At 53.0% G+C, this 14,690-nt stretch overlaps 1 protein-coding gene across 2 annotated transcripts in view; it reads right to left on the reverse strand.

Annotated features, from left to right (window-relative positions):
• Nucleotides 1-14,690, reverse strand: part of LOC147658882 (semaphorin-3A-like) — a 166,204-nt gene that overhangs the window by 48,057 nt on the left and 103,457 nt on the right. For both annotated transcript variants that reach the window (XM_086952064.1, XM_086952063.1), the window contains exon 9: nucleotides 8,390-8,459. In XM_086952064.1, coding sequence (XP_086808190.1) covers nucleotides 8,390-8,459 — 70 coding nt within the window. The remainder of the gene's footprint in view (nucleotides 1-8,389; nucleotides 8,460-14,690) is intronic.

Consider the following 14,690-nt stretch of genomic DNA (forward strand, 5'->3'; position numbering starts at 1 on the left):
ATTCCACTCACATCCCTGTAGCGCTGGTAGAACGATAGAAGGGCTCACCCTATCTGTTTATCGCCTGTTAGCTTCGCCATGCTGTTTCCGATGCGGTTCATCATATGAACATGTTGTAACACGGCAGCCATTTTGTTTTTATTTTAACATTCCAAGATTGCTGACACCCAGACTTAGAGAAGTCAATTTCAAAAATATAAAAAGTGCACCACAACTCATTTTTTAAATAAAAATTGTCCTGACTGCAAACTGCAGCTGTTGGGCCTTTCAAAAAATAATAATTGTTAGACGGACCGGGAGGGTCGGCCGAGGTTACGGGGAGAGGTCTCCAGGGAGAGCCGTCTCCAACGACTGTACAGATAAGTAACTTCCCCCCCACAGACGGACACCACACAAGGTTGAAGGTTAACGAGACTTTATATGCAATTCTTAGGTTACGAGGATGGATACAAGGAGGTCTGGACTCAGGGGTCCCCTCGGTTCTAGTCTCTGGTTTAGGAAAGGGGTAGCGGGACAGTCTTAGTTACCAATGAGTACAAAATAGCTCTCAATCCTCGAGCTCGGCGTTCTAGATGGTCGGGCCGTGGAGGAGCCAAGCAGGTCCCGAGATGGATGAAGGAAGGACGACGGTCCGCGGCGGAGCCTGCAGGTCCCGGTGGAAGATGACGGTTACAACGGTCCGCGGCCACGCCAGCAGATCCCGACGACGATGAAGGATGAAGGTTACGACGGCTGTGGCAGCGCCAACAGGCAGGACGATGGTGCACAGGACAGAGCTATGGCAGCGCCAGTAGTCCGTCCAGGATGAGTTCCTCTTTACGTCTCTCGACTCCAAGATACAACTGCCTTCCTGCTCTGGAGCTGCCCCAGTTATAGGGCTGGCGTGCTTTGATGTCCGGACCCTCGCACTTGGAGGTCGGGAGGTCCGGGATGGGGGAGTCCAGACACCCAGCAGGGGGGTGGAGCCAGCGCCCGGGGAGGCGATGGGCGAGCGGCACTTGGTGGGGGAGAGCCATTGGCACCTCTTTCTCCCATGGACCTGCCAAGTAGCCCGCTCACCTCCTGGGTGGAGGGTGGTGCCGGAATGTCTGAGGCCGGGCCAGGCCCAGGGTTGAGGTCGATCGGGGGCCAGGCGGCCTCGTGGTGGAGTGTCCAAGATGGCGCCCCAGGCTGGGCGCGTGGGCCGGCAGTGGATCGGACCCTCGAGGTCGGCAGGCTCGAGGGCAGGGGTCCCTGAGGGGACGGAGGACGTGCAATGGTGGTGTGTGGTACTTGCGGGACTGGGCTCAGGCCTGGTTGGGCCGGGGGAGAGCGGCCCTTCATGTGGCCTGTCCAACATGCGTCCCCCCCAGCTGAAGGCGGGGAGAGTTACCCATCCTCTTGGGGACTCTCCTCGTCGAGGCGGAAAAACCGGGACAGGCCATCCGCGTTGGCGTGATCTGGCCCAGGCCGGTGTTCGACTGTGAAGTCCATACCTTGCAAGGAGATGGACCAGCGTAGCAACTTTGGGTTCTCCCCCCGCATATGCATCAGCCATTGCAGGGGTCGGTGGTCGGTCTGCACCCGGAAGTGGGTGCCGAAAAGGTAGGGCCGGAGCTTCTTGAGGGCCCATACCACAGCGAAGGCTTCCCTCTCTATGGTGCTCCAGCGTTGCTCCCGTGGTAGGAGTCTCCGGCTGATGAAGGCCACCGGTTGATCAAGGCCTTCGGTGTTCACTTGAGACAGGACTGCCCCAATGCCCTGGTCGGAGGCGTCCGTCTGGACGACGAACTCCCGGCTGTAGTCTGGGGCCTGGAGCACAGGGGCGGAACACATGGCGGCCTTTAATCGTTCAAATGCAGTTTGACACTCTGGGGTCCAGGTGACTTTCTTGGGCTGGTTCTTTGACGTGAGTTCTGTGAGGGGCCCCACTATGGTACCATAGTCTTTTACGAACCTTCGGTAGTAGCCCGTGAGGCCCAGGAAGGCTCGTACCTCGGTTTGGGTGATGGGGGGCTGCCAGGCCTGGATGGCGGCAATTTTCAGCTGTAGCGGGGCCACTAGGCCGCTTCCCACCTGGTGTCCGAGGTAGGTTACAGACCCTTGCCCAATTTGACACTTGCTGGCCTTGATCGTGAGGCCAGCTCGCTGAAGGGCTTGCAGCACTGCTCGGAGGTGGTGGAGGTGCTCGGTCCAATGGTGGCTGTATACAGCGATGTCGTCTAGGTAGGCGGCGCTGAATCCTTCGAGCCCCGCCAGGACCTGATTGACGAGCCGTTGGAATGTTGCTGGGGCATTCTTCATGCCGAAGGGCATGACCGTGAAATGGTAATGGCCATCGGGGGTGGAGAAGGCAGAACGTTCTTGTGCCCGGGGTGTGAGGCCGATCTGCCAATAGCCTGCTGTCAAGTCGAAGATGCTGAGGTAGCGGGCAGCTCCCATTCGGTCGACTAGTTCATCTGCCCGGGGGATGGGGTGCGCGTCTGTTCTGGTGACCGCATTCAAGCCCCGGTAGTCGACGCAGAACCGGAGTTCGGGTGTGGTGCCGGGGGCAGCTGCTTTGGGGACCAGTACGACAGGGCTGGCCCAGGGACTGTCTGAGGGCTCGATGACCCCGATCGTGAGCATCTTGGCTATTTCTTCCTGGATGCAGGCCCGTACCCGGTCTGGCACGCGGTAGGCCCGGTGGCGGATAGGGGGGCTGTCCCCGGTATCCACATCGTGCACACACCAGGAAGTGACACCCGGGGTGAGGGAGAACAGGCTGGCGAACTGTGATAGGAGGGCTTGACACTCCTGGCGTTGTTCTCTGGTGAGGGCCTCTGAGAGCCGGACCCCATCCATGGAGCCGTCTTGCTCTTGAGTCCGTAGGAGGTCAGGGAGAGGCTCGGAGTCTTCTTCAACCCCAGTGTCTGTGGCCATCAGGAGGCTGAGCTCTGTTCGTACAAAGTGGGGCTTTAGTCTGTTAGCGTGGAGGACCCGGAGAGGGTTCCGGGAGGATTCCATGTCGATGAGATAAGTGGCAGGACCCTTGCGCTCTATTACTTTGAAGGGCCCCGTCCATTTGTCTTGCAGGGCGCATGGCTCAGTGGGGGACATCACCCATACCTGTTGGCCAGGTTCGAATTCAATGGATGAGGCATTCTGGTCATACCATTTTTTCATGTCCTCTTGACTGGCCTCTAGGTTGGCCTTCGCTAGTTCTCGGAACCGCCGGGTCTGGTTGCGGAGGGTGAGGAGGTACCGGAAGACATCTGGAGGGTTCTTTAGCGGAGGCATCTCCCAGCCTTCTTTGACGAGACTGAGCGGCCCTCGCACTGGGTGTCCATATAGCAGTTCAAATGGGCTGAAGCCCAGGGATTTCTGGGGGACTTCTCGATATGCGAAGAGGAGGCACGGCAGCAGCACATCCACTGGCGACGGAGGGGCTCTTCCAACCCCCCGATCATCCCCTTTAGCGTGCGGTTGAACCGCTCAACGAGTCCGTTCCCTTGAGGGTGATAGGGGGTTGTGAATCTGTAGGTGACCCCGCACTGTTGCCAGAGGGACTTCATGTATTTGGAAATAAAGTTCGTGCCTCTGTCGCTGACGACTTCTCGGGGGAAGCCCACACGGGAGAAGATCCCCATCAGGGCCCGGCCGACCACCGGGGCTGTCACAGTCCGCAGAGGAACAGCCTCCGGGTAGCGGGTGGCGTGGTCCACTAGCACCAGGATGAATCGATGGCCTTGTTTTGTGCGTGGGTCCAAGGGCCCCACAATGTCTATTCCGACTCTCTCAAACGGGGTAGTGACCACGGGAAAAGGTTGCAGGGGAGCCTTTAGTTTGCGGCCGCTCTTCCCACTGGCTTGGCACGTGGGGCAAGAACGGCAATGCTGGTGCACATCGTTTCTCATTTTGGGCCAGAAGAAGTGGGTCACCAGGCGACTGTAGGTTTTATCTTGTCCCAGATGTCCTGCCAGGGGGACATCGTGGGCCAGGTTTAACAGGAAGTCTCTGAAACGGAGGGGTACCACTAGTACTCGGTTGCTTCCCAGCTCGGCGATTCTTTGCTCGCTGTACAGCAGATCATTGTCCCAGTAGACCCAATGAGTTCCGGGGGTATCCCCTGCGCTTTGGGCGAGCGCTTGCTGGCGGAGTCCCTCGAGGGAGGGACAGGTCTTCTGTTCGTTGCGAAATTGTTCTTGCGTGGGCCCCCCTTCTTGAGGCCACTGGTCGAGGTTAGCGAGGTCGGTAGGTTGAGCTGGTTCGGCGGGAATGTCACGGTCGGTGTTTTCGGCCGGGGCGACCGAAGGCGGTGGCGCCGGCCATTCGGGTTCTTCTGGCTGGTGGTTGGCACGGGCGGCCATGGAACGGGTGGTGACGCACGCCCAGTCTGGGACGCCCAACATCCCCAGGTGTTCCTTTCGCTCCACGGCGGCCCACGGAGAGCTTTCCAGGTCATTGCCCAGGAGGCAGTCTACGGGGGCATCGTCTCGGACCGTCACTTTCAACATGCCGGAGACCCCCCCCCATTCGAAGGGGACGCAGGCCATCCGACACAGGCTCTCCGAGTTATCGGCTGATCGTACAGGGCAGAGAATGTTCGGTAGATACTGTTCTGGGGCCACCAGGTGACAGCGGACGGCTGTTACACTGGCCCCGGTGTCACGAAGGGCTTCGGCCTGGTGTCCATTGATGCTCACCCATTGGCTGTACTTCTGGGTGTTAGCGGGTAGGGGGACCCGCGGGACCATGTCTTTCCCCCCTAAGCAGGCTAGAGTCATGGCGGCTGGCTCCCACTCTTGATGCTCTTGTTCGTACTCTTCCTGTTCCTCGGAGATCTGTTCTTCCCCTAGGGCTGCAGCGGCCACTTGGCGGGGTCTTGGGCTCTGGTACTGCGGGCAGTTTGGGTCGTTCGCATAGTGGCCGACTCGTTGACATCGGTGACACGTGACATTGGCTCTGTACCCCGGTCGCGCTGGGGTGCTGCCCCGGTTGGCCGGGGGGGTGGTGTTGGTAGCGGGGGCGACCGGGGCGTTGTCTCTTCCTCGCCCTTGGCCCCCTCCTCCTCCTCTGGGTCGGTGCTGACCATTGTTGTTCCGGTTCTGTTCGTAGGACCCATTCCGGCCCACTCTGGTGATCTCCCACCGGTCAGCTTCGGCTGCGAGCTGCCGGGGATCCGTTAACTTGCTGTCGAGGAGGTGTTGGCGGAGTTCAATGAAGCAATTGTTCGACAGATGCTCCCATACCATTAGGTTAAATAGTTGCTCGTAGGTCGTGACGCTGCTTCCTCGGATCCAGCCCTCGAAGGCTCGGCTAAAGTATGTTACATAGTCCACCCAAGTTGTACCCGGGATGCGGGTGCAGTCTCGGAACCTCTGACGGTACATCTCGGGTGTGAGACCATAGCGGGTGAGGAGGGCCGCTTTCATATGGTCGTAGGAGGTCATCTGGTGGTCCGGGAGCTGTAGTAGGGTGTCGCGGCCCTCATTGAGGAATCTTCCCCAGAGACCGGCTCCCCAGTCGCTTCTATCGATCCGGTGTGCAGTCATAGCGATTTCATAGGCTTTAAACCATTGCTGGATGTCGTCCTCTCTGAAGTATTCTCGGACAACATCCTTGGGGATGTGTACCTTTTTGTCTGTGGCCCCTGAGGTGGGGGGTCGCTCGGGTATCCCTGCTTCTTTATTCTGCTTGCGTAGGTTGATCTCGGCTAGGTTTCGTTCGTGTTCGTACGCTAGTTTTTTTTCCTCGAGCTCCCTTTGTCTCTGTTTCTCCTCTCTTTCTTCTCGGAGACGCAGGTGCTCTAAGTTGATTTTTTGTTCGGCCAACTTAAGTTCAACGTCCATTTTAAGTCGGGCCATTTCTAGTTCGTGTAGTCGGGTCCTTTCTCTCTCCTGGATCTCGCCTTGCGAGAGACCCGTTCTTTGCCCTTCCGGGGCCGTGGTCGTTTTTTCTACGGTGCTTTGATCAGGGGTTCCGGCAGCCCCGGTTTCTGCCCAAGATTCTAGGGCATGCTTAAAATCGTCCTTGGTACTCAGTCCGGTGGTAGCGATACCCAGTTCGATGCAGAATTGTTTAAGTTCACGATGGTTGTACTCCTCCAATTTCTCCATTTGGAATTTCTCGGTTGATCCGCTCTCTTTCGTGGTCATTGTGACTTCGTCGTGGGGTGAGCTACTCTCTGTACGTTTATGCGGGGATTCGGATCGCGCCGCTGGCCACCAATGTTAGACGGACCGGGAGGGTCGGCCGAGGTTACGGGGAGAGGTCTCCAGGGAGAGCCGTCTCCAACGACTGTACAGATAAGTAACTTCCCCCCCACAGACGGACACCACACAAGGTTGAAGGTTAACGAGACTTTATATGCAATTCTTAGGTTACGAGGATGGATACAAGGAGGTCTGGACTCAGGGGTCCCCTCGGTTCTAGTCTCTGGTTTAGGAAAGGGGTAGCGGGACAGTCTTAGTTACCAATGAGTACAAAATAGCTCTCAATCCTCGAGCTCGGCGTTCTAGATGGTCGGGCCGTGGAGGAGCCAAGCAGGTCCCGAGATGGATGAAGGAAGGACGACGGTCCGCGGCGGAGCCTGCAGGTCCCGGTGGAAGATGACGGTTACAACGGTCCGCGGCCACGCCAGCAGATCCCGACGACGATGAAGGATGAAGGTTACGACGGCTGTGGCAGCGCCAACAGGCAGGACGATGGTGCACAGGACAGAGCTATGGCAGCGCCAGTAGTCCGTCCAGGATGAGTTCCTCTTTACGTCTCTCGACTCCAAGATACAACTGCCTTCCTGCTCTGGAGCTGCCCCAGTTATAGGGCTGGCGTGCTTTGATGTCCGGACCCTCGCACTTGGAGGTCGGGAGGTCCGGGATGGGGGAGTCCAGACACCCAGCAGGGGGGTGGAGCCAGCGCCTGGGGAGGCGATGGGCGAGCGGCACTTGGTGGGGGAGAGCCATTGGCACCTCTTTCTCCCATGGACCTGCCAAGTAGCCCGCTCACCTCCTGGGTGGAGGGTGGTGCCGGAATGTCTGAGGCCGGGCCAGGCCCAGGGTTGAGGTCGATCGGGGGCCAGGCGGCCTCGTGGTGGAGTGTCCAAGATGGCGCCCCAGGCTGGGCGCGTGGGCCGGCAGTGGATCGGACCCTCGAGGTCGGCAGGCTCGAGGGCAGGGGTCCCTGAGGGGACGGAGGACGTGCAATGGTGGTGTGTGGTACTTGCGGGACTGGGCTCAGGCCTGGTTGGGCCGGGGGAGAGCGGCCCTTCATGTGGCCTGTCCAACAATAATAATAATAATTAAAAAAAAGACATTGGACAAAAGACATGGCAGGAATGAGAGGGGATAAACATTGGATCAGGTGGGAGATGGAGTGAACACAGACAAGCAGCTGGAGCGGGAATGGGGAGCAACAGGAGGGCTGGGTGGGGGGGGGCACATTGAAAAGAAGGAGCAGATCGGAGAGGGGTGTAGAAAGCAACACAGCTGCTGAGGGGCCGCAAGCAGCAGCACACGAGTGTGGGGGCAGAGGTTTGAGGGGGGAAGCAGCACACAAGGTACAGAGCAAGAAAACACAAGCACACCTATGGAGCGTTTAATGTAAAAGGAAAAAGTAGTTCCCTGAATGTGAGCACTGGAAGGATACACACCATCCAAAGCCATCCAACCAAACGGATGGTAAATACAATATGATCCAAGGGAGTGACAGAGACAAGAGGAGGAAGGAAAGTCATTGAATAAGAAGTAAGCAGGTAAGATTGACAAGACAGCCGACCAATGGAAAGCAATGGGCGGGCCCAAAGCCCACCGTCAGCCCTGGGAGTGTCCACAGCAGGTTTTTGATGATCGACACCTGAAAGCTGTCTGCTGGCGAGACCTACAAATGGCGCTCACCCCCCCTATCCGTGGGACTTGGACGTACCCTTGAAAAGCTGGGCTTTATTCCCCTCTGCCAGGATTGCGCTTTTGCCCGCGTCCGCACATTCCGTGGTACGGTGGGTGGAAAAACCCTCCAGAGATTAAAATGTGCAGATTTGGAACTTTTCCATAATTAAATTCTTTAAATGTTTTTGAACTTGCTTATTATCTTCTCGGTTGGAGACATGCATACAATTTATGTACTTTTATCGTGTTTTTGTACCAGTTTGCTTTTATTTTCATTCATTAACATTTCTGCTGTTAAGACTCCCCTGTTCCCTTTTATTGCCCCTGCAAATCTTGGAGATGGTTTGTGCAAAAGTCAGAGGCCTTTGCTTACTGTAATCTCCAGAAGAGACGGACTCCACAATCTCCTCGTAATTCAGACAATAAATAATTGAACTAATTAAGTAGATTACATCCAGAAAGCATCAAAGGTCAGCTTGAATCCCACGTGAAGCTCTGGTTAGTGTGTGTTCTTGGCTCTCAGAGCAGCGAGAAGGGAGACTTACCTCGATGTAGTGAAGAGTCCATACACCAATGCTTGTTTTCTGTCTTCTGCCTTTAAAATGAAAATGTCTTCTGTGAAAAAGAAACACACATGATTATAATGAGAAACAAAGCAATTCTTCTTTCGAACCACAAACAGGTTGAAGCCAAGGTGTCCAGCGCAGGCCAACAAGGGCCGTGTCCGGGGCACATTTTCAGAGCAGACATTTTGTAATTAAGTCATATTTTGATATCATGAATGTTTATTAAAGCCGGTGGCTATGGAGAGAGGCTAGCATCTTTCAAATCCTGCTTCTGTTGTTAGGGGGTGTCAGTCCATGGAGTTATGTCCACGGTGGAGGTGGGGTCTGTCCTTGTCACCCCTTCACTGGGCTGACACTATGAGGATAGAGGGGCAGATTTACAAACCCCGTACGGCACATTTGCGATGCCGTTGCGTCACTTTTGTGACGCAGCAACGGCGCAAAGCCAGCGCCATGCTGCAGGGTATTTACAATGTGACGCATCTAGGGAGATGGTCCATGTTGTAAAGCCCTGCGCCACATGGAGCGCAGATACCCGGGGATGAAGCATGCACACAGGGGGGGGGCCTTCCGGCGCAGGAACGCCTTGGAAAAGTGGCTGAGTCAAATCTACAAGATTTCACTCACTTACTTTTGCGGCCATGTTGCGTCAAAACCCTGCGCCTGCTTGAAGCAGGCGTAGGGATTGACGCAGCATTTTAAGGATAGGGCCCCCCGAGCCTTACTGGAGCTGCGTCACGCTTGCGACGCAACTCCAGCAATGTTCCACCTTTCCACCGGGGGGATGCAATACGCATCAGCCAATCCGTGCGGTGCATCAATGGTGGCACACGGGTGGGCAGATGCGTCGCAACTCTTCTGGCGCTACGCGGAGCTACGCGAAGTGCATTTTGCGATATGCATAGCACTACGCGAACTGCGGTAGGGAAATGCTGTTCACAATGATTACACAGTGCCGGATGCTTGTCCACACTGTGCAATCATTGAAAACGGCATCTTGCACAGTGCAAGCGGTCATTTTCTGCAGCTCGAGTAGATTTGTACTCGAGCGGCAGCTTTCTCAATGTGGACGGTTAGTTTCTCATCGCGAGCGGTCGCGAGCATACGCGACCACTTGCAATGAGAATCCTGACCTCCCCGCGTTGAGAATCTCGACAGGAGGTTTATTTTCCATGCTCGCGATCACAACTTGATGTTGCTGATCGAGAACGAGGAAAAAGTCTCGCCGAGATGTCATTTTGCTCGCTCGTGGTCGCCAACGTGACGTTGAGGACCACGAGCAAGCAAAAAATGCCCACTATGCATAGCATTTTTGCACAGTGCTCTGTGCAATTCGCATAGCACATAGTTGCGCAAACTACGCGAGAGTAGCGTAGTCCTACGCCCAGGCCTAGTCGACTCTCAACACTCCTTTTGAGGTAACGTTGATCTTTGAAGTCTGCTAGATAAACTGAGGAGGCAACGACCTTGAGTGTTGTCGTGCTTTGCTAAGACTTGCACAACTCCTAGGAGGGGTCACGTAGCATTAACAACGGTGAACTTTCTAACTGAGGAACTCAACAACAGATGTCTTCTGAAGCGGTGGCCCCACCCGGGAGGTGATTTAACACCGGCAGAGGATACAGCTGCTTACAGACGCTTCTTGAGGGACCTCACTGTTCCTCTATCTCCCACCCTTCCCTGGCCCTCTCCTCCCTTTGGAGTGCCAGGAGGTGCCGATTTATTTATTTATTTATTTACGGATTTTGTAGAGCGCGCGGCTACCCCCAGCGGGGGTGTCCCGGCGCTAAAAACTGTCAGCAGGAGGAGAAGAAGTAATCTAGATAGATGAAAATAGCCATGTCTTCAGGCGTCTGCGGAACAGAGCTTCGGATGGGGCGAATCTAAGGTCGATCGGTAAGCTGTTCCAATGTTTGGCTGCAAGAACAGCAAAAGCTCTGCCACCCATTCTTGTGCGACGGAATCTTGGCACAAGCATGAGACGCAGATTGTTGGAACGAAGGTCTCTAACAGAGTGGGACAGTCTCAGTCTCTTTCTTAAATAGTCTGGACCAGTTCCGTTCAAAGCTCGAAAAGCAAGAATAAGCGTTTTAAACTTAATACGGTTGGCTATAGGGAGCCAATGGAGCTCTTTGCGAAACGCTGAGATAGGGTGTCTGTAAGGGATATTGCCAATCAATCTTGCTGCAGCGTTTTGAACCACCTGGAGGCGTTCAATTTGGTATAGAGGGGCCCCCGCATATAGACTGTTGGCATAGTCCAAGTGGGAGGTAATTAAGGCCTGGGTGACTGTTCTGCGTGCCTCGATTGGCAAAAATGGGAAGATCTTTCTCATCATTTTTAATTTACCAAAGCAGGCCGAAGTAACCTTGTTGATTTGAGAGCTGCAGGATAGCGTATCGTCAAATATAAACCCCAGATTGCGGGCAGAGTGAACCGGGGTAGGGGGGGGGGTTGAGTACCGTTGGCCACCATAATGAAGGTGGGATGGTCATTTTTTGATTAAAGAACAAAACCTCTGTCTTGTCGGTGTTAAGTCGCAGGTGGTTCGTGGACATCCAAGAACAGATTTCGCCAAGACAATGGCGGAAACTGGAGAGGCTGGAGTCAGAGTGATCGCTAAAAGAAAATATCAGCTGAGTATCATCAGCATAAGAGATCACTCTGACTCCGCATGCCTCCACTACCTTGGCCAGCGGGGCCAGGTAGACATTGAAGAACAAAGGACTCAACGCTGAGCCTTGTGGGACACCACGTACAAGAGGTTTGCATCCTGATTTAAACGGTCTGAGAAGAACCCTCTGTAATCGTCCTTGGAGAAAGGAACTCATCCACACCAGGGCAGCGCCGCTCAGTCCAATCTGCTCCATTCGGTCTAGAAGGATTTTGTGGGACACCGTATCGAAAGCGGCGGATAGGTCGAGGAGGACCAGCATGGCCTCCTCGCCCTTGTTCACACACTCTCGCACAGTCTCCGATACCTCTAGCAGTGCGGTCTCAGTACTGAATCCAGTACGGAAGCCGGACTGGGAATCATGTAGAAGGGAGTTGGTCTCTAGGTATTCTGCGAGTTGTAATTGGACTGCCTTTTCCAAAACCTTTGCGGGTTTCGGAAGGAGGGAAATGGGCCGATAGTTACTGAATTGCGTGGGGTCAGCATCAGATTTCTTTAAGATGGGCACAAGCAAGGCTTCCTTCCAGGCTGAGGGGAATTGGCCTAGTTGTAAAGAGGCGTTCCAAATGGAGGTGAGTGGCTCTAACAGTAAGGTAGACAATTCACTCATGATTTTAGGGGGAACCGGGTCCAAAGGGGAGCCAGATTTGCACTGTAATAATAGTTTACGTGCGAGATTAGGAGTGAGATCCTTAAAGGCCACTAGTGTAGGAGCAGTGTCCTGGTTAATTGAAACCGGGGAAAGGGAAAGGTCAAGAGCTCCAGCTGGAGGGAAGGAGGATGCAATTTTAAAAAAAATTTCTTGAAAGAAGTCTGATAGTCCATTACAAAGAGACTGACTGGCTAGATTGTTAGGTGTCATAACAAGGGGTTTTACAAAATCCTTGACAATTTTAAACAGTGTTTTTACCGAATTGTCTGCATCTTTAATTTGTGAGGCAAAAAACTCTTTCATGGCCAATTTTTTTAATTTAGTAAATTTCCCAAGGGCCGTTCTGTAGATAGTTTTTGCCTCAGAGTCATAAGTTAGTCTCCAGCTGCGTTCGAGTTTTTTACAATGGCTTTTTTCTTTACGCAGAGCATCTGAAAACCAAGGCGCAGATGGGCGAGATCTTGCAGATGACACAGATATAAATGGGGCAATTTCATCGATCGCAGCCGATAAGGTCGTATTAAACTTAGTAACACAGGCATCAATATTTCCTAGGTGAGACTCCAAGGGGCAACTGAATATTGGCTCTAGGGTAGTACAAGTGACCTTATGCCATTTTCTTCTATAGTCTGATCCCAGTTCCACCGGGGTAGATGCCTGAGGGATTGGAATGTCGACCGCAAGCAGGAGATGATCGGACCATGTGAGGGGGAGGGAGGGATGAGTAATGGTCCCTGGAAGGTTGGAGAAAATAAGGTCCAATGTATGGCCCGCTACGTGCGTCGGACCGTGGATAAGTTGCGTCAAACTCAGGCTCTGAAGAGAGTCGAGGAAACGTGTGGCTTGGGTGCAGGTGGGATCATCAACGTGAAGGTTAAAATCACCTAGTACTATGAAGTGTGGGTGCTTAAGGGATAGGTCAGTGATGATGTGCACCAGCTGTGATAAGGCAGAGGGGGAGGCTTTAGGGGGATTGTAAACTAGGATGCCGGTTAGGTAGACTGCCGCTGAATCAGCAACAGAAAAATAAATGGCTTCGATCAGGCCAATATTGGTAATTTTCTTAATAGTAATATTAAGGTGGGTTTTGAACAGGATGGCCAGTCCACCCCCTGTTTTTCCCTCTCGGTTAACACCCAAAAAGCGATAGTCAGGGGGGGTGGCTAAGTAAATATCCGGGTTTGAGGTGTCTTTAGTCCACGATTCCGTAAGGAATAGTACGTCCCAACTGTGAGTGGTAAGGGTCGACCAAATTTCATTGGCATGACGGGGGAGTGATCTACAATTAATCAGTGCAAGTTTTAAAAAGCGTAACGACGGGGCGGAGGATAGAGGACGGGTGCGTTCACGCCATGGGGGGGAGAGATAAGTAGCATTGAGGACAGTTAAAGGAGTGGCCATCTAAATCGTTAGGGGAACAACGATCAGATGTAGAACAGGAGCCCGCTCCTATTTGTAACAGCTGTTCTCTGGTCCAACTAACGCCAATGAGCACTTACTTCTGGCTCGTCTTCTTATTGAAGCAGACTGATCACTTTTAGAGACGCCGATGGCCTACTGACCCCACCAATGCTCAACGTCGCGCACCTTTTTAATGTTGAGTAGGCACGGCAGTCAATCCAGAGCAGTGCTAAATTTCAGCCAGTGGTTTCCGGTGCTCGGCACCTGCACTGAATTGTTAGCTCCGGCTCTAGTGACAATCCACCACACGGTGGCGCTGTTTGTCAAAGTTTGAGATAAGCACGACTATAGTGTTTAATAAGTCAATATACATTAAAAATTAATAATGCCTGTCGCTCACACCATTATTAAAGCTTTGGGTGGTCTGTGATAGTTTGAATTGTCACACTTGGAGGAGTTCGATTGTAAATACTTGCATTGGTGCTGCCTTTGGGGGCGCAGTCAGGGACAATGGGGGTGCAGGGTGCAGTGGTCTGGCACTGACTTTTATTACCAATCAAGCACTGATCCAGAGTGTCTCTCAGCCTCCAGGCCAGGCGAAACGTATTGCTATTATCAGACGTCTCTACATTGGCAGGAACAATGTCAACAGGGCTTTAAGTGGGCCGGGTCACTCTGCAGCCGTGCCACTCTTCACTCCCTTTGATGTAACTTCAAAGAGACTCCTTATAGTTCTTGCACTGTCTCATCATTTCAGCACTGACACATTTTCATTATTCTATACAATGAAGCTGTGGTTGTTGCTTATTTATCTTATGCAACTAACAACCACTGACAAAGCCAATACTTCTGGCTCGTTGTAGGTGACTGTTGCGTGTTGTATGATATATGTGGATGCAATGACAGAAGAAGCAAAATACAAGCCAGGCGGCACGCCACGCTAAACACGGTGGGCCCGATTCACAGAACTAACTTAAGACAAAACCCTAAACTTACTACTTTTCGTATTCACAGAAGTTAGGATTTTGTCTTAAGTTTGTCTAAAGACAGACTTAAGACAGACTTAAGATAAAATCCTAACTTAAGTCTGTCTTAAGTCTGTCTTAAGACAAACTTAAGACAAAATCCTAACTTCTGTGAATACCAAAAGTAGTAATTTTAGGATCTTTTCTTAAGTTAGTTCTGTGAATTGGGCCCGGTATTTTTTCTTACGTGTTTTTAAGCCACGCTCTTAATTACATTGGCCAGCCACGCCCCTTTGAGAGACACCCCCCAGTTTTTTCCTCCCACTTCGAGCCCTGACTGTCACTATATACAACAGACCTAATAATGACTTGGGTCCCTAAAAGCTGCATGTATTCTGAGAAGAACTTGGGCCCATATCAGGTAAACCGTTTGGTGCCAAAGGTATTTGAATTTCTTGACAGTATTGGCCTCATCCCAGAAACGGTTCATGTCAGCGCTGTTGGCAGCAAGACATATATACAGATTAACGTCAGTGATGTTTTGGTATTTCAGTTTGTTGGAGGTGAAAGTTGTTATTTTGATTTTTA

The sequence above is a fragment of the Lissotriton vulgaris genome, unplaced genomic scaffold (assembly GCF_964263255.1).
Source record: "Lissotriton vulgaris unplaced genomic scaffold, aLisVul1.2 SCAFFOLD_2725, whole genome shotgun sequence".
Lineage (NCBI taxonomy): Eukaryota > Metazoa > Chordata > Amphibia > Caudata > Salamandridae > Lissotriton > Lissotriton vulgaris.